General features: G+C 47.8%; 1 protein-coding gene across 1 annotated transcript in view; it reads right to left on the bottom strand.

Annotated features, from left to right (window-relative positions):
* Window positions 1-20,572, bottom strand: part of PIGK (phosphatidylinositol glycan anchor biosynthesis class K) — a 156,603-nt gene that overhangs the window by 48,553 nt on the left and 87,478 nt on the right. The window contains 1 exon segment of the mRNA XM_039911978.1: window positions 8,437-8,521. Within this exon segment, the coding sequence (XP_039767912.1) occupies window positions 8,437-8,521 (85 nt within the window).

Here is a 20,572-nt window from a genome sequence, read left to right as displayed (position 1 = left end):
AAGCAAAGTCAATACAGAGGTGAGGGCAGAGAGGGGAAATATAGGACTTTGGGAAGGCTTCTTCGAGAGGTGATTTTAGGAGGGTTTGGAAGGTCAGGATAGTGGCGAAATGTCAGATATTAAGGGAGAGGGAGTTCGAGGCCCGAGGGAGACCACGAGCAAGAGGTCAGTGGCGGAATGGACAAATATGAGGTAAGGAACGAATCTTCCAACTATACTATATTGTACTCACCCAAGTATTCAGCACAGTGCTCTCCACGACGTAAGCGTTCAGTAAATATGATTGATTGGAGGTACAGAGAGTGGGTTGGTGTCAGAGAATGGAGTGTGTGGGATGGGTTGTTGTAATAGGAAACCAGCAAAGGTCAGGGAGGAAGGAAAGAAAGTGATCGAGTGCCTTAAAGCAGAGGTCGAGGAGTTTCTGTGTGGTGATGGATGGGTAACCACTGGAGGTTTATGGGGAGTGGGGAGACGTGGACTAAACATTTTTGGTCAGAAAATGCTTTTTTTTCAGAAAAATCAACTGAGCAGCAGAGGACAGAATGGAACGGAGAATCAATCGATCGTATTTATTGAGCGTTTACCGTGGGCAGTGCGCTGTACTGAGCACTTGGGAAGAGCTGAGTACAGAAGAGAAAGGAGGCGGGGAGGGCGGGGAGGTCAGCGAGGAGGCCGATGCAGCGGTTGAGATGGGATGTACGTGCTTGGACCGGCACGGTTAACAGCCTGGACGGAAAGGAAGGAGCAGATTCCAGAGATGTTGTGAAAGTAGAAGGCCAGACTGAATATTGAACGAGAGAGGGACAAATTGAGGGTGATGTCCGGGCTCTGGTGCTGGGGAGAGGATGATGGAGTTGTCAACAGGGTTGGGAGGCTCGGGGGGGAGGACGTGGTCCGGGTGTCCTTCTATTAATTTATATTGATGCCCGCTTACCGTGTCTCCCCCCATATCTAGACTGTAAGCCCCGTTATGGGCAGGGACTGTCTCTCTTTATTGCTGAATTGTACTTTCCAAGCACTTGGGACAGTGCTCTGCACACAGTAAGCGCTCAGTAAATACAAATGAATGAATGAGGATGTGCTTGATCTTGAGGTGTCGGTGGGACATCCAAGTAGGGATATCCAGAAGGCAGGAGGAATGCGAAACTGCAGAGGAGAGAAATCACGGCTAAAGGTACTGACTAGGGCTATAGCCCTATAGCTCCCCTCTAAACTGTAAACTTGTTGTGGGCGGGGAATGTGCCTCTTACAATGTTGTAGTGTACTCTTCCAGCGCTTAGTACAGCACTGTTGGCTTCAAAGCTCTCCATCCCCCTGCCCCCTCCTACCTCACCTCCCTTCTCTCTTTCTACTACCCACCCCGCACGCTCCGCTCCTCTGCCGCCCACCTCACCGTTCCCCGTTCGCGCCTATCCCGTCGTCGACCCCTGGCCCGCGTCCTGCCGCTGTCCCGGAACGCCCTCCCCCCTCACCTCCGCCAAACTAACTCTCTTCCCCTCTTCAAAGCCCTACTGAGAGCTCACCTCCTCCAAGAGGCCTTCCCACACTGAGCTTCTCCTTTTCCCTCTGCTCCCTCTCTGCTGCCCCACCGCCCTCTGCTCCCTCCCCCTTCCCCCCTTCACCTCCCCTCAGCTGAGCCCCCTTTCCCTCTGCTCCTCCCCCCTCCCTTCCCCCTCCCCTCAGCACGGTGCACATTTGCTCATTTGTATATATTATTTAATACCCTATTTATTTTGTTAATGAGATGTACATCCCCTTGATTCTATTCGTCGTGATAATGTTGTCTTGTTTTTGTTTCGTTCTGTTTCGCTCTGCCGTCTGTCTCCCCCGATTAGACTGTGAGCCCGTCATCGGGCAGGGATTGCCTCTATCTGTTGCCCAATTGTACATTCCAAGCGCTTAGTATAGTGCTCTGCACATTGTAAGCGCTCAATGAATACCGTTGCATGAAAGAATACACAGTAAGCACTCAATAAATACGACGGACGGACTGAAGGGAGTCTAAGCGTAAACTATCCTGCTTCCTTCTCTTCACTGTACTTGTTTCGTTTGGTTGTCTGTCTCCCCCTTCTCCACTGTGAGCCCGCTGTTGGGTAGGGATCGTCTCTATCCGTTGCCGAATTGGACTTTCCAAGCGCTTAGTACGGTGCTCAGTGAGCGCTCAGTAAATATGACGGAATGAAGGAATGAATAATCATCTCCATGGTTGGATTCTGAATTCTCTATGAATTCTCTCCCATTCCCCACCTCTGTAAGCAAGGACCTGAAGTAGACCCACGCTCTAATACTGAGCTGCCCACTCCCCAGTAAATGTGCCCCGTTCTCCTATCACACGGGAGTGACATCCCTGCGAATCTTAGTATTAAGGAAAACTTGCACGGAAATACTCGCCGTATCTGACACCGGGCACGTAAGCCCGGAGTGTTTCTTCTAGCACTGCACTGTGAGGAGCAGCGTGGCTCAATGGAAAGAGCCCGGGCTTAGGAGGCAGAGGTCTTGGGTTCTAATCCCGGCTCCGCCACCTGTCAGCTGTGTGACTTTGGTCAAGTCACTTCACTTCTCTGTGCCTCAGTGACCTCATCTGTAAAACGGGGACTGCGACTGTGAGCCTCACGTGGGACAACCTGACGACCCTCTATCTCCCCCAGGGCTTAGAACGGTGCTCGGCACATGGTAAGCGCTTAACAAATACCAATGTCATTATTATTATAATAATAGAAGCAGCGTGGCTCAGTGGAAAGAGCACAGGCTGGGGAGTCGGAGGTCATGGGTTCAAATCCCGGCTCTGCCTCTTGTCAGCTCTGTGACTTTAGGTAAGTCGCTTAACTTCTCGGTGCCGCAGTCACCGCATCTGTAAAATGGGCATTAAGACTGTGAACCCCACGTGGGACAACCTGATCACCCCGTATCCTCTCCAGTGCTTAGAACAGTGTAAACACTTAACAAATGCCATCATTATTATTACTATTATTATCCAGACGAGCCTGTGCTGTTGGACCAACGCTCCCTAAGAGCCTTCCAGTCAAAATGCCGAGTAAAAACCAGCTTCATGGCCGGACTGCCTCGAGAATTCCTTTTTCAGTTCTTACGGGCTATACTCGTATGAGTGCAAACTCTTGGCTCTGTTGCTTTTTTTACGTCCTCTGTACCATGCTGGCTTTTATATAACACTTCATCGTCGATATGTTCAGCAGGTGGCCCATTATTACCCTAGATTTTCTGACAGCACCTAGTGTGCAAAGCTCCAACCAGTTGGGTGTCCCTGTAACAGTAACTTTAATTGGACTCATTTTCCTATCTGAAGGCTGTATGGTAAAAGTTTTATAAAATGCACCCGTTTCCTCTCAATCAAGCGGGTCTACCATTCTGTTTTAGAAGGTGAAAACTGGCTTAAAATAGAACAGCTGTGGTGATACCTACTAGGTGGTTGGAGAAAGATTTCAACAGGGATTTACAGAGATAACCCCAGTTCCCATTTTTTTTTTTATTTTTGGTAATAATAACGTTAATAATGGTGATATTTGTTAAGCGCTTACTATGTGCCAAGCTCTCTAAGCGCCGGGGTAGATTCAAGGTAATCAGTTTGTCCCAAATAGGGCTCCCAGTCTTCATCCCCATTTTACAGATGAGGTAACTGAGGCACAGAGAAGTTAAGTGACTTGCCCATGGTCACACAGCTGACAAGCGGCGGAGCCGCGATTATTCATTCACTCGACAGTATTTATAGAGCGCTCAACTATGTGCAGAGCACTGAACTAAGCGCTTGGAATATACAGTTCGGCAACAGATAGAGACCATCCCTGCCCGATGACGGGCTCACAGACTAATCGGGGGAGAGAGACGGACGAAAACAAGATAATAATCACGATAAATAGGATCAAGGGGATGGGCACCTCATTAATAAAATAAATAGGGTAATAAAAATATATAGAACCCATGTCCCCTGACTCCCAAGCCCAGGCTCTTTCCACTAAGCCACGCTGTTTGTCCGTGCTACCTGTTACACGCTGCTATGTACCAGGCTCTGTACTAAATGCTGGGGTCGATACAAGCTAATCGGGTTAGATATACTCCGTGTCCCTCACGAGGCTCCTACTCTCAATCCCCATTTTACAGATGAGGTGGTTGAGGCACAGAGAAGTTAAACCATTTGCCCGAGGCCACACAGCAGACAAGTGGCGGAGCTGGGATGAGAACCCAGATTCTTCTGACTGCCAGGCCCCTGCTCTATTTACTAGGCCACACTGCTTCTCACTGATTTTCTCTGCAGCCTCCGGGCAAACCAGGCCTCTCCACAATGGAGGACAATATGAACATGAGATGCCTCGTCCTCTGTCTACATTTCTCAGCCCCTCTGGCTACCTGCTGTCCTAACCTCTGAGGGCGGTAGCACCTGAGAAGTGCCAAAAATTAGTGTAGATGGGGGGGATCACCCCCTAATCAAGTGGGGCTCACCACCTAATCACCTTCTAGAAATTCCCAGACTTCATTCTTCATCTATTCCTTACTCCACCCGCTCCTGATTCTAGAGGTCGTCACAGTTTTTCTGATGGAGCCACAAACACAACGCTATCGTTAGCCCGAGGTGATGGAAATTTCCAAAACTAAAAGAAAAAAAAATTCAAACCCGAAGCATTTGCCTGACCTAGGGACAGCCGGGGGAATAAAAGAGACATAAAGGGAAGAGAAGGAAGGGGAAGAGAGAGTAGGGAAGGGGGAAGCAGCGTGGTCTGATGGTTAAAGCAAGGGCCGGGGAATCAGGAGGATCGGGGTTCTAATGCAGCCTCCCCCACTTGTCTGCTGTGTGACCTCGGGGAAGTCACTTCACTTCTTTGTGCCTCAGGGACCTCATCTGTAAAATGGGGATTAAGATTGGACCATATCCAACCTGATTAGCCTGTATCTACTCCAGCGTTAAGTATACAGTGTGTAGCCCACAGTAAGGGCTTAACAAATACCCCCCCAAAAAGAGAAAAGAACCAAAGATTGGGAAATGAGGAGGGAGGGTTGAGAAAGGGAGAGGAAAAAAACTGATCACGAATTAGATAACCAGAATGGGGAAAACTTTTCATTACCGAATTTTGTCAAACTGGTATCCAAAACTGAATAAAACTAAAGAAAAAATGAATGTTTTACAACAGGTCCTTCATTATATTGGTATTATGCTGGCTTTCACATGATCTGAATGAACCTTCCATGCGCTGGATCAAGTTAAATCTGCCAGATTCACACCTTTAACTAGTTAATGGTCCTAATCACAATCTATTTAGAGGCTTTGGTCATAACTGGATAATCTTTCAGCTCTCAGTGGTCATAATCATCAATAAATGGCATTTCATTCATTCATTCTTATACACTGAGAACTTCCTATGTGCAGAGCACTGTACTATGCGCTTGGATGAGTACACTACAGCAATAAACCCTTACATTCCCTAGCCACAATGGGCTGACAGTAGGGGAGACATATCAATACACATAAAATTACAGATATATACATAAGTGTTGTGGGCCTGGGGGTGGGAGGGAGGGGTGAGAAGAGCAAAGGGAACAGGTCAGGGCGATGCAGAAGGGAGTTGGAGATGAGGAAAAGTGGGGATTGAGTACTGACTGTGCAAAGCAGTGTACTAAGCGCTTGGGAAAGAAAACTACAGTCGAGTTGGTAGAGATGATCCCTACGCTCTAAAGAGGGAGACGGACAATAAAATAAATTACAGACTGGGGCTACATACCTAAGGGCCGTGGGGCTGAGGGTGGGGTGACTATCGAGGATGGGGTGATGCAGAGGAGAGGGACGACAGGGAAAATGAGTATACAGTCAGAGGCTCAGTAAGGGAAGGCCTCTTGGATATAAAAGAAAAGATATGAAAGATATAAGAGGTAGGATGTAATAACCCCCCAAATTCACTATTGATATGGGAAATATAACCACTTTCCTTCTTTGATGGAACAATCCAAGACAATCTTGTCAGGGTTTGTACCAAGACAATCATATCGGGGCTTGTAAATCATCAGAGGAACCATACTCCTCTTTCAAAAGATCTATAATCTTGTGTCAAATTTTGTCCTTACCTCTGAAATAAGGTGGGGCGGCATGGGCTAGTTAAAACAGCATCAGACTGAGAATCGGAGTCCCAGGTTTCAGTCCCAGCTCTGCCACTGGGCTGGTGTGTAACGTTGGGCAGATCGCTTAATCTACCTGGGCCTCTGTTTCCTCACCCATAAAATGGGGAGAAGATACCTGCTCTTCCTACCTCTTAGACTGTGATAGGTCTGAGGGACAGGGACTGTGTACAATCTGATCACTGTGTAACCCCAACGCTTATCTTTGGCACCCGGTCGAGCGTTTGATAATGGCCACCATTAAATAACGTGCTCCTTTCCCCTGTCCCTTCTCTCAAAGCTTCCAATGAAAGATCTGGGATCACACCCGGTCAGTTCTCATGGCAAATCAAGGGAAATAAGAACCGACTGATGCAACGATCAGAGAATAGTCTTTCCATCAGCGTGATCTGCCGTCCTACCAGCCTCTGCCCTCGGCCCGATTGATGGCACACTCTTGCTTTTCAGGCAGCTGTTCAATCAATCCATCAATTGATCATATTTACTCAATGCTTACCACGTACGGACCACTGTACTACGCACTTACAAGAGCACAATCCAACAGAGTCGGTATTTAATACAACGCGTCATCCTCACGGCAGCATATTTTCTAGATTGCTAAGATTTTTTTTTTAATTACACAAATTATCAACTGTTAAGGATGTGTCTTGAATAATACTCCAGAGGGAACACGTTTGGATTTTTTTTTAAACCAGAGACATGCACGCAGGAACGTTATTCCTTAATTTGCACAGGGCAATATTCCATTCTAGTTACCATCAGCAGCTAACTGAAACCAGCATGGTTACTGGGGCTTTTTCATGCTGTAAAAAGATTACTGACATTTCATCCGGTCACCCATCTTAAAGGTTAATTCTGTTTCCTGTTTCGCTTTTTAAATTAGGTGAACCCACTCTACGCTGGTCCTATTTACCTATTCTGAACAGCTCACAACTGTTCCATTGCTCACTCTTGCTGTTAAGGACATATTGACTTGCTGCCCGCTCTGCTGTTTAATTCATTTATGCCGAGAGTCGGCATGAACACAGAATTTTAAATGTGACATTTGCAGGCTTTTGGGTCATCGGAAGTTGTGCCGACACAAGGCAGCTCCCGACTCCCAAACTGGACTCGATTTCTCAACTTAATGTTCTGAAGACAGATATTCCTCTAGAAGGTGTCTATTTTCCCTTCGGTCTGTCAGTCATTCAGTAGTTTTATTTGGAGGAAATTTTCCTGTAGGCGGCCAAAGTTCTCAAACAAAGCCCACTCTTCTTTTGTTAATGAGATGTACATCGCCTCGATTCTATTTATTTGCTATTGTTTTAATGAGATGTTTATCCCCTTCATTCTATTTATTGCTATTGTTCTTGTCTGTCTGTCTCCCCGGATTAGACTGTAAGCCCGTCAAAGGGCAGGGACTGTCTTTATCTGTTACCGATTTGTCCATTCCAAGCGCGTAGTACAGTGCTCTGCACGTAAGTAAGCGCTCAATAAGTACTACTGAATGAATGAAAACTGGCATTAACCGAGGAAGCTGTTTAAATGAATACAGAAATATTCCGACTGCCAAAGAGATTTGAAAGGGCCTACGATAATAATTAACACCCATAAGGGAGACTAAAGAACTTTGACACTTAAGGACTTCTAATTTAAGCTGGTCTATAAGGGCTTGAAATCAGCCAGGACCAGAGGCTAAAGTTACAGTGTACATGCCAGGTAAAATTATCAGCAGCTGGCCCAGGGGGGCAGCTCTTAAATAGAGCCAAAATTACAGTGCAACTCTAAACTCTAGTGACATGGCTTTTTCTGTGAAAAGATCTACGGAGAAAGTCTGTTAGACCTATTATAATCGGAAAGGCAGAAACTGCCAGCATCACATCCAAAATTATACTTTATTGGGATCAACAATGTGGCAGAAGTGAAGACGGGGGAACAAAAGTGTTTTCTCTGCTCAGTTCCTCGGAAAAATTACATCATGATGATTGTCTTAAACATTTTTCCTTGACACCTAAAATATCTGCTTCGATAACTCAAAATGGAAGTTTTGAGAAATATTAATTGTGCTTTGAAATACATACAAAGGATAAATATTGTTGTGGCTGCGCCCTGTATTCTAATGAGAGTTCTGGTGCGGCACAGCAGATAGTCTTGCAGTACTATGCCCTAAATGAGAGTTTTTAAACACCCCCTGCAGTCTGAATCGGCACGTACCGTCCCTGAATATCTTTAAGCTACACAGCACGCTGATTTCGCCAAGTCCGACGAAAGCAATACATTTTCAAGATTAAAATAACACCTTCGTTACAAAAGGGAAGCATAAAATGGGCGACAAACCTGGTGTATTATCTGAGCTACTGGAAGCTGTTCGGCATATCTTAACGGTTCGGTTGGCACCTCTTCCTTCCGGTCTTTCTTGTGACTGGAAAATAAAAGCAAATTTTAAAGTACGTTCGCTGACCCTACCAGCTCCTCAAATCCCGTCTCACGAGCCCGTAACTTTGGCAATATTCTTACTTCATCTCTCCCATTCGACCTGTGTATATTCAGTCTGCCACACAACCCTGTTAGTTCTCCCTTCACAACATCACTAAAATCCACCCTTCCCTCTCCATCCAATGATCATTCATTCATATTTACTGAGTGCCTACTGTGTGCAGAGCACTGTACTAACCGTCTGGGAGAGTACAATATAAACATAAACATTCACTGTCCACAGCAAGCTCACGGCCTAGAGAGACAGACACTGATATAAATAAATATAAATAAATAAGGTTAGCGTTAGAAGGGCAAAGCGTGCGGGCTGGGTTGTGGGACGAGAGTAGCGAGGTGAGGTAGGAGGGCGCGTGGCGACTGACTGCTTTAAAGCCAATGGCGAGGAGTTTCTGTTTGATGCAGAGGTGGATGGGCAACCGCTGGAGTTTCTTGAGAAGTGGGGAAGCATGTTCTGAAGGATTGTGTAGAAAAATGACCCAGGCGGCAGAGTGAAGTGTGGACTAGAGTGAGGAGAGACAGGAGGCTGGGAGGTCAGCAAGGAGGCTGATGAGAGGAATCGAGGCAGGACAGGATAAGAATCCGCATTAACGTGATAGCAGTTTGGCTGGAGGAAAGGGCAGATTTTAGCGACGCCGCGAAGGCGGAAGCGACAGCGTTTAGTTATGGATTGAGGACGTCGGTTGACGGAGAGAGAGGAGTCCAGGATGACGTCAAGGTTACGGGCTTGTGAGACAGGAAGGATGGTGGTGCCGTCTACAGTGATGGGAAAGTGAAGGGGAGGACGGGTTTTGCGGGGGGAAGATGAGGAGTTCTGTTTTGGACGTGTTAAGCTTGAGGTGACGGGAGGACGGAGGACATGGTGACGATGACGGCATTGTTCAGCGCTTACTATGTGCAAAGCACTGTTCTAAGCGCTGGGGAGGATACGAGGTGATCAGGTTGTCCCAAGTGGGGAATCACAGTCTTCAGCCCCATGTTACAGATGGGGTAACTGAGGCCCAGAGAAGTGAAGTGACTGGCCCAAAGTCACACAGCTGGCGAGCGGCGGAGCCGGGGTTACAACCCGTGACCTCTGACTCCCACGCGTGGGCTCTTTCCACTGAGCCAGAGATGTCTCGAAGACAGGAGGAAATGTGAGATGCCAAGGCTGCGAAGGGGAGAGAGATCCTGCCTCAATATCAATCAGCGGTATTTATTAAGCACTGGGAGTGCACAGCCCAGTAATAATAATAATAATGATGTTGGTATTTGTTAAGCACTTACTATGTGCAGAGCACTGTTCTAGGCGCTGGGGGAGATACAGGGGAATGAGGTTGTCCCACGTGAGGCTCACAGTCTTAATCCCCATTTTCCAGATGAGGTAACTGAGGCACAGAGAAGTGAAGTGACTTGCCCACAGTCACACAGCTGCCAAGTGGGAGAGCGGGGATTCGAACCCATGACCTCTGACTCCCAAGCCCGGGCTCTTTCCACTGAGCCACGCTGCTTCTCTACTAAGTACTTGGTAGAGTACAACACAACAGAGGGGACGGACACAGTCCCTGCCCACAACGGGTTTACGGATCGGAGGAGTCTCAACAGCCGTCCCTTGACCACATCCTCTCTCGGCCTCTTCCTGAATTAATCGTGCTATCCGTTAACTCTGTGCTAGGCTCCGGGGCAGATACAAGGCAGTTGGGTCGGACACAGTCCCCGTCCCACGCGGGGCTCGCGGTCTTAACCCCCACTTTCCAGATGCGGAAAATGAGGCAAGAGAGGAGTTCAGTGACTTGCCCAAGGTCACACGGCAGACGAGTGGCAGAGCCGGGGTTAGAACGCAGCTCCTTTTGACTCCCAGCTTCGTGCTCTAGCCACTAAGCCATTGTCCCCATCGTGAAAGCTCGAATACAACCACATTTTCTCCGAAAGACCTTCCCAACTAACTCCCGCGTTTCCCCACCCTATTCACCCTCCTCTCCCCTTAAATACTCTGATACTCACCTTACTCCCAGCCCCACAGTCCTGATATTCCGCCCGTTCCACTGCCTGTAATTTAATGTCTCTCCCGCCCTCTCTAGAGTGCAAATGCTCCTTTAAGAGCAGGGATAATAATAATAATCATGTTGATATTCGTTAAGCGCTTACTATGTGCGGAGCACCTTTCCAAGCCCTGGGGTGGATACAGGGTCATCAGGTCGTCCCACGTGAAGCTCGCAGTCTTGACCCCCATTTTCCGATGAAGTAACTGAGGCATAGAGAAGTTAAGATGGGTGACTGTGGGCAAGTCACTTCACTTCTCTGTGCCTCAGTTACCTCATCTGGAAAATGGGGATTAACTGTGAGCCTCACGTGGGACCATCCGATTACCCCGTATCTACCCCGGCGCTTAGAACAGTGCTCTGCACATAGTAAGCGCTTAAATACCAAATACCAAGTGAAATGACCTGCCCACAGTCACATAGCTGCCAAGTGGCGGAGCTGGGATTCGAACCCATGACCTCTGACTCCCATGCCCGGGCTCTTGCCACTGAGCCGCGCTGCTTCTTGACTCCCCGCTCTAATGTACTATACTTTCCCAAACGCTTCACAGGGTGGCCTGCGCGTAGTAAGCACTTAAAGACTACTACTGACTGCCCGATTGAAAGAACCATTTAATCCTAGTCTGGTGAGCCAGGATAGTCCCGCGAGCCCGACCGGGATGTGAGTGAGGCTCAGGCCAGGGACGCCCAAAACGCTGGCCAAGTGGCCGGGGAATTAGGTACCCCGAGTCTTCGGATGAGCAGCAGACTTACTCTGTGTTGGAAATTTTAGGCCATGGATTTGGGAAGCGGGACGTAACAACCCCCTTCCATCCCCCCTGGGATAGCGAAGCGGCGTGGCTTAGTGGAAAGAGCCGGGCTTGGCAGTCAGAGGTCGTGAGTTCTAATCCCCGCTCTGCCATTTATCGGCTGCGTGACCTTGGGCAAGTCACTTCACTTCTCGGTGCCTCAGTTCCCTCATCTGGAAAATGGGGATGAAGACCGTGAGCCCCACGTGGGACAACCCGATCACCTTGGATCGCAGCGTGGCTCAGTGGAAAGAGCCCGGGCTCGGGAGTCAAAAGTCACGGGTTCTAACCCTGGCTCTGCCCCTTGCCAGCTGTGTGACTTTGGGCAAGTCACTTACCTTCTCTGTGCCTCAGTTACCTCATCTGGAAAATGGGGATTAAAATTGTGAGCCCCACAGGGGACAACCTGATCACCTTGTATCCCCCCAGCGCTTAAAACAGTGCTTTGCACATAGTAAGCGCTTAACCAATACCACTATTATTATCTACCCCAGCACTCAGAACAGTGCTTTGCACATAGTAAGCGCTTAACAGATACCATATTTATTATTATTATTATTATTATGTCCTCGTCTCAGTGCGGCTTTACACTTCTCAGTGTGGATCAGCATTGAGGAAATTTTTAAGGTGTAGCAGCAATAGTGATTTTTTTCTACAATAATCAACACTACATAAGGATTCATCTAACAGCTTTCATACCAGATTGGAAAGACATACAAAACAGAAACCAACACAATTTTTTTTTCTTTCAGTGAACTGACTGCTGACACCCCTGAAAAAAAGTACAGTCAGTTCTTCCACAACGTGTGTTTTCTCCCGGCGGTTGGGAACTGCGGAAGGTTCTCCTGACAACGCGCATCCGCTCAGATAGAACGCGACGTGACAGAAGAAACAGTTGTGCCTGCGGGATCGGACACCGCACACAATAACAATAATAGTTGAGGTTTACGTTAAGGACTTACGATGTGCCGAGCTCTGTACTAAATGTTCAGGTGAATACAATCATATCGATCACATTTATTGAGTGCGGCGCACTGTACTAAGCGCTTGGGAGAGTAGTAATAATAATAATAACGTTGGTATTTGTTAAGCGCTTACTATGTGCAAAGCACCGTTCTACCGGCTGGGGTAGATACAGGGTAATCGGGTTGTCCCAAGTGAGGCTCACAGTCTTCATTCCCATTTTACAGATGAGGTAACTGAGGCCCAGAAAAGTGAAGTGACTTGCCCACAGTCACGCAGCTGACAGGTGGCAGAGTTGGCATTCGAACCCATGACCTCTGACTCCCAAGCCCGGGCTCTTTCCACTGAGCCACACTGCTTCCCGTACAACACGACAGTGTTGGAAGACACATTCCCTGCCCATCAGACACAGTCCACGCCCCACTCGGGGCTCACAGTCTCAGTGGGAGGGAGAAAAGATACTGAATCTCCATTTCAAAATCAGAAAACTGAGGCACAGAGAAGTTGAGGCTTGCCCACGGTCACAAAGCAAGCAAGTGGAAAAACCAGGATTAAAACTCAGGTCCTCGGACCTGTACCTTTCCACTTGGCCCATGCTGTTCTCCTGTAGCGACTGTACCACAAGTATTCCTTATCAGTCGGTCAACGGTATTTACTGACTGCTTACTGTGTGCAGAGCGTTGAATTAAGCCCTCGGGAGAGTACGACAGAAGAGGATCGATAAATGTATTCCCTTCCCACAATCAGTTTACAGTCTCCAGGAGACAGGCATCGATATAAATAAGTGAATTACGACGACAGGGTGAATACTAAGGGCTCGAAGGCTACATATACGAGTAAATAGAACTTCAAGCTCCTAGAACGAGTCGTCTACACTCGCCGCCTAGAATTCCTTAACTCCCATTCTCTCCCGGACCCCCTCCGATCTGGCTTCCGTCCCCTCCACTCTACCGAGACTGCTCTCTCTAAGGTCACCCGTGACCTCCTTCTTGCCAAATCCGATGGCTCCTATTCCATTCTAATCCTCTGACCTCTCAGCTGCCTTTGACACTGTCGACCAACTCCTCCTCCTCCACACCTTATCTCACCTCGGCTTCACGGACTCCGTCCCCTCCCGGTTCTCTTTTTATCTCTCTGGCCGGTCATTCTCGGTCTCCTTGGCGGGCTCCTCCTCCCCCTCCCATCCTCTAACTGTTGGGGTTCCCCAAGGGTCAGTTCTTGGCCTCTTCTGTTCTCCATCTACACTCATTCCCTCAGTGCACTCATCCGCTCTCACGGCTTCAACTATCATCTCTATGCAGATGACACACAGATCTCCATCTCTGCCCGTCCTCTCCCCCTCCCTTCAGGCTCGTATCTCCTCCTGCCTCCGGATGTCTGCCCGCCACCTAAAACTCAACATGACCAAGACTGTGCTCCTCATCTTCCCTCCCAAGCCCGGTCCTCTTCCTGACCTCCCTATCACCGTGGACGCATCCTTCCCATCTCTCGGGCCCACAACCTCGGTGTCATCTTTGACTCGGCTCTCTCGTTCACCCCCCAGTTCCAATCCGTCACCCAGACCTGCCGGTTTCACCTTTACAATATCGCCAAGATCCGCCCTTTCCTCTCCACTCAAACGGCTACCTTACTGCTACAGGCTCTCATTATATCCCGGCTAGACTACTGTGTCAGCCTTCTCTCTGATCTCCCTTCCTCCTCTCTCGCCCTGCTCCAGTCTATTCTTCACTCCGCTGCCCGGCTCATCTTCCTGCAGAAACACGCTGGGCATGTCACTCCCCTTCTTAAAAACCTCCAGTAACCACTGCCTATCGACCTCCGCTCAAAACAAAAACTTCTCACTCTGGGCTTCAAAGCTCTCCATCCCCTTGCCCCCTCCCACCTCTCCTCCCTTCTCTCTTTCCACCGCCCACCCCGCACGCTCCGCTCCTCTGCCGCCCACCTCCTCATCGTCCCCCGTTCTCGCCTATCCCGCCGTCGACCCTTGGGCCACGTCCTCCGGTGGTCCCGGAACGCCCTCCCTCACCTCCGCCAAACTGATTCTCTTCCCCTCTTCAAAACTCTACTTAAAGCTCAACTCCTCCGAGAGGCCTTCCCAGACTGAGCTCCCCCTTTTCCCTCTGCTCCCCCTCTACCCCCCCCACCTCTCCTCAGCTAAGCCCTCTTCCCCCCCCCCTTTCCCTCTGTTCCTCCCCCCTCCCTTCCCCTCCCCTCAGCACTGTACTCATCTGCTCAACTGCATATATTTTCATCACCCTATTTATTTTGTTAATGAGATGTACATCACCTTGATTCTATTTATTTGCTATTGTTTTAATGAGATATCCATCCCCTTGATTCTATTTATTGCTATTGTTCCTGTCTGTTCGTCTCCCCCGATTAGACTGTAAACCCGTCAGAGGGCAGGGACTGTCTCTATCTGTTACCGATTTGTACATTCCAAGCGCTTAGTACAGTGCTCTGCACATAGTAAGCGCTCAATAAATACTATTGAATGAAATACTATTGAATGAATACATAGATGATGCAGAAGGGCAATGGAGTTGGAGAAAGAGGCTTAATTCATTCATTTGTTCAATCGTATTTATTGAGCGCTTTCTATGTGCAGAGCACTGTATGTACTAAGCACTTGGAATGTATTCAATTGGAGAAGTCCTCTCGGAGGAGATGTAACCTTAATAAGGCTTTGAAAGTGTGTGGCCTAGAGAACCCCGGGTGGGCTGGGTTAATTTTATTTTGTTAATATGTACATCACCTTGATTCTATTTATGCTTTTGTTTTAATGAGATGTCCATCCCCTTGATTCTATTTACTGCTATTGTTTTTGTCTGTCCGTCTCTCCCGATTAGACCGTAAGCCCGTCAATGGGCAGGGACTGTCTCTATCTGTTGCCCATTTGTACATTCCAAGTGCTTAGTACAGTGCTCTGCACATAGAAAGCGCTCAATAAATACTACTGAATGAATGAACGGGGCTGGAAGCTTCAAGGACCTGGGTTCTAATTCCCTCTCTGCCACCTGTCCGCTGTGTGAACTGGGGCAAGTCACTTCGCTTCTCTGTGCCTCAGTTACCTCATCTGGAAAATGGGGATTAAGACCGGAAGACCCGGGTGGGACAGGGATCGTGTCCAAGTACAGTGCTCTGCACACAGTAAGCGCTCAATAAATACGACTGAATGAATGAACCTCATTACCTCGTATCCACCTGGGCGCTTACAATAGTGCCTGGCACATAGTAGGTGCTTTACCAAATATCATCAAAAAACGTTACCTCTGGTTTTCCTTCGTTCACATATAGGAAATTTACCACATGCAGGAAAACAAAACGAAAATGAAATTCTCGTCTATTCTACCACATAATTTAAAGCCGTTCCATGGATTCTACCTATTAAATCACTTAATTATTATCATCGATCTTTCCGGCACCGAACGGTTCTTCGGAAAAAGGTCCGATCCACAATGGATAGACTGAACGCCGTTCATCTTCAAAAGATACATTTTAAGAAATTAGATAGCTTACCGATTTAGTGTTGGCATTCTTAAAACCGATCTTTACAGAACTACAGACCGGGGTTTCAACACATTCTCTCAGGACCTGAACTCGGTCAGAACGTTACTCACCAATTAGTCCGTGGATCAATTACTTTTTAAATTAGCTATAGTGTTTCTGGACCAACAGTGAATAAGGCTAATGCCAGGGTGACAGTTTTGAAGGTGTGAGAAAGCAGCAGGGGGCTCCGCCTCTAATTGGCGGAAAGCGCCAATCTGGGGTGTCTAATTCAAGTTTTCTAACGCTTAATCGGCCCTGATCTTTCCCGAGGAGCCGACGTGAGCTCTGAGCATGGGAGAGGAAGAAGAGAAAAGGGAAGTACCTCCTTGCCAGCTCTTTCCCTACCTCTTTTCCATCCCATCTGATTCCCCCATCCCCAGTTTCTGCCAAAAGACGGAAGGGAGGGACCTATTTCTTCCAGTTTTAATACAAAATCAGATCCACTCTTCTTTCCCACGTTGGCCTTTTTTTTTTTTTTAATGGCAACGGTTAAGCCCTATCCCCCAGCATTTCCCTCACAACCTTCCTACTCGGATACACCTGCTCAATGGATTGTCTCTATCTCCTGCCGAATTGTCCATTCCAAGCGCTTAGTACAGTGCTCTGCACGTAGTAAGCGCTCAATAAATACTAGTGAATGATGATGGCATTTGTTAAGCGCTTACTATGTGCCAAGCACCGTTCTAAGCACCGGAGAGGATACGAGGTGATCAGGTGGTCCCACGTGGGGCTCACAGTCTTCATCCCCATTTTCGAGATGAGGTAACTGAGGCCCAGAGAAGTGAAGTGACTTGCCCAAAGCCACACAGCTGATAAACAGCAGAGCCGGGATTAGACCCATGACCTCCGACTCCCAAGCCCGTGCTCTTTCCACTGAGCCACGCTGCTTCCACAGCCAATCTCCCCAATCCAATTTAGCCCCATCCTGGGGGTAGCTGGATGTACGGATGGTACAGAGAAGCAGCGTGGCTCAGTAGAAAGAGTCTGGCCTTGGGAGTCAGAGGTCATGGGTTCGAAACCTCGCTCTGCCACTTGTCAGCTACGTGACTGCGGGCAAGTCCCTTCACTTCTCTGGGCCTCAGTTACCTCATCTGTAAAATGGGGATTAAGACTGTGAGCCTCACGTGGGACAACCTGATTAACCTGTATCTATCCCAGTGCTTAGAACAGTGCTCTGCACATAGGAAGCACTGAGCAAATACCAACATTATTATTACAGTGCAGAACAGTCCAGGCCTTGCAAGTTTCCCCTCTACATTGGAAGCTCCTTATGAACAAGAGGCCTTGCCAGACTGAGCTTCCCTTCTCCCTCTGCTCCCTCTCTACCCCCCCTTCACCTCCCCTCAGCTAAGCCCCCTTTTTCCCCCCTTTCCCTCTGCTCCTCCCCCTCTCCCTTCCCCTCCCCTCAGCACTGTGCTCGTCCACTCAATTGTATATATTTTTTACTACCCTATTTATTTTGTTAATGAGATGTACACCCCCTGGATTCTATTTATTGCTATTGTTTTAATGAGATGTACATCCCCTTGATTCTATTTATCGCTGTTGTTCTTGTCCGTCCGTCTCCCCCGATTAGACTGTAAGCCCGTTAATGGGCAGGGCCTGTCTCTATCTGTTGCCGATCTGTCCATTCCAAGCGCTTAGTCCAGTGCTCTGCACATAGTAAGCGCTCAATAAATCCTATTGAATGAATGAATGAACAAGGCCATGCCTACCACCCTACTGCACTGTTCTCTCCCAAGCACTCGGTACAGAGTTCTGCCGTACATATTACGTGCTCCACTGACACCGCCTTAGATTCTGCGTCATCCTGCCTTGCTCCCTTCAGTCATCCTCCCTCCCAATCCCAACATATCTGTATATATCTGTATTTATTTATGCATGTATGTCAATGTCTGTCTCCTCCTCTAGACTGTGAGCTCGCCGTGTCATACTGTACTGCTCTGCACACAGTAAAGCGCTTAATCAATTCGACCGGCTGAATGAATGAAATGCCGCTGATTGATTTAGTTTGTTATTTTATTTTGTTAATGAGATGTACAGCCCCTTGATTCTATTTATTGCTATTGCTTTCATGAGATGTACATCGCCTTGATTCTATTTATTGCTATTTTGTCTGTCTGTCTCCCCCGATTAATAATAATAATAATAATAATAATGTTGGTATTTGTTAAGAGCTTACTATGTGCCGAGAACTGTTCTAAGCGCTGGGGGAGAGACAGGATAATCAGGTTGTCCCACATGAGGCTCGCAGTTAATCCCCATTTTACAGATGAGGGAACGGAAGCACAGAGATTAGACTGTAAGCCCGTCAACGGGCAGGGATGGTCTCTATCTGTTGCCGAATTGTACATTCCAAGCGCTTAGTCCGGTGCTCTGCACATAGTAAGCGCTCAATAAATACTATTGAATGAATGAATGATATCCGCATTTCCCCTACCGGTAATTTAATTTCAAGTCTGTCTTCCGCTCTGGACTGCTAGCTCCTTGTGGGCACGGATTCTATTCTTTCTTTACTCGCCCCAGAACTCAGGAGAGTGCTCTGCATTTAGGAAGTGCTCTATCAGTGAGGAGCTGATAGATTGCTAAGAAATCTTAGTCTGTTCCCAGGAGGTAATTCCTTCCATCTCGGGGCCCAGTCCAGATGGAACGACGGAAAGCGCAGCAGGAGACACGAGAGGCCTCGGAACCGAGGCCTCGGAACCCTGCCTCTCCCGTCACCGTCCCGGTGCTCTTTTGCCGCTCCTCTCAGAGGCTACCGCGCCTCAAATCCCTCCACTAAAGCCAACAAACTTCTCTGGGGGCCACACGCAGAAAAACACTATTCTATCTGACTGCAGGGCTTATCCCATCACAAAACAGCATCTGGTTTCTGAAGGAATTTTTCATTATTGCACTCTTGTAGTAATACGAATAAAATCCACATGATTCCAGAATATTCAGAGGACTCATCATCTATACTTTTGCATAATTATGAATACAGTTTAGACTCTAAAGACTTTGGTAAAATGAGTATATTTCAAATTTCCCAGCTAACCAGAACTCAAGAGAGCAAAAGCAAAACACACCCACAGAGCTCGTCCTCATCCGTGCGAGGCAAGTCGGAAAGTTTTAAAAAGGCTCTATCGGTTCCAAATATGTCTTATCGAGCGACCTCGCCTAAAAGAGGGCCGGGAATCTGCAAAAACTCATGACAGCAGCACCAACTCTAGCAGTGGGGTGCAGGGTTCACGGCGGTGGCCCAGACGGCAACTTCAAAAGAGATCCGTTAGCTGAAATTACAGGTTCAAATCCCAGCAGGGTTAACAGCCACTCTTCTTCCCGAGGTGTATACAAAAAAACACTAGGCAACCTATTATATACGAAGGTCTCGAAATCTTGAAAATGGAATCTTCCGCCCTCCTTCGTTTCATTCTGTCGAAGGCCACTCGTGAGAGAAAGATTTATGGGCACAGTGTCACTGCTAACAGTGTCTTTGTTTAAAGTATAAATTTAAGATCTGTATCCTTTCAAACCCACAGTCATATGTAGAATCCCTTTTTATAACTCCCAAATAAACATACATCCTATGGGGCCACTAGATTCGGGGGCAGTGATAATAATAATTATGGTATTCGTTAAGCGCTTGCTATGTGCCAGGCACTGTTCTAAGCGCTACTGACCTACACATCATTTACTTCTCTTCTTTAAATCTGAATGGCTCTAGAACTTTCACCCACACCACTCCTCCAAACCCGATCAGTTTAGCAAAATGAATCCAATCCATCTGGGCTCAACTTTCTCTTCAGGTCACCGGGTTTATTGATCTCAGGCAGTATCGTCTTTTAACCTCCAGGATGATGCCCGAGATATCGGAGAAACATAGTTAAGATGTCAATAAGTCATCTGTTCTAGCCTAGCCCCGGCTTTAAAACCGTTAGCGTGAAGCGCTCCAGACGAAATAGCTTTGGGTCACTGCATCATTCCTAAGTCAGGCTGCTCCCCGGCAGGCTCCTTTTCTTTTACAAGTGTTCTTTGATACTCCCGAAAAGAGGTCGACTCGGTTTTCCTATTAGGGAGAGATTATGTTCTTGACAAACACGGTGTTGAGGGAAAACCTGGTGTGAAGTACCCTGCTGATGACACCTCCTTGAGTAAAATGGTTTCTTCTGGCCCCAAAAATCCTGGGGACCCACAACATTCCCCACTTGGCGTAAGAAGTCACCAGTTACCTCGTGGGAAGGGTGACCGAATCCAGAACCAGGAAGTGTGGCTCAGTGGAAAGAGCCCGGGCTTGGGAGTCAGAGGTCATGGGTTCGAATCCCTGCTCTGCCACTTGGCGGCTGTGTGGCTGTGCGCAAGTCACTTAACTTCTCTGGGCCTCAGTTCCCTCATCTGTAAAAATGGGGATTAAAATACGTGAGCCCCACGTGGGACAACCTGATTAGCCTGTATCTCCCCCAGCGCTTAGAACAGTGCTCTGCACATAGCAAGCGCTTAACAGATACCGTAATTATTACTATTATTATTAACACGCTAACTGTCAGGGAATCGACGTCATTCACACGTGCAGAGCACTAAGAGGGTATGATAAAACAGAGTTAGCGGACGCGTTCCCTGCCCAAAATGAGTTTCCATTCGAGAGTAAATGTGACACATTTTCACTTCCACAGGTACGCT

This window comes from Ornithorhynchus anatinus, chromosome 4, assembly GCF_004115215.2.
Source record: "Ornithorhynchus anatinus isolate Pmale09 chromosome 4, mOrnAna1.pri.v4, whole genome shotgun sequence".
Lineage (NCBI taxonomy): Eukaryota > Metazoa > Chordata > Mammalia > Monotremata > Ornithorhynchidae > Ornithorhynchus > Ornithorhynchus anatinus.
The sequence above is the reverse complement of the archived record's forward strand: the minus strand, read 5'-3'. Positions and strand labels throughout refer to the sequence as shown.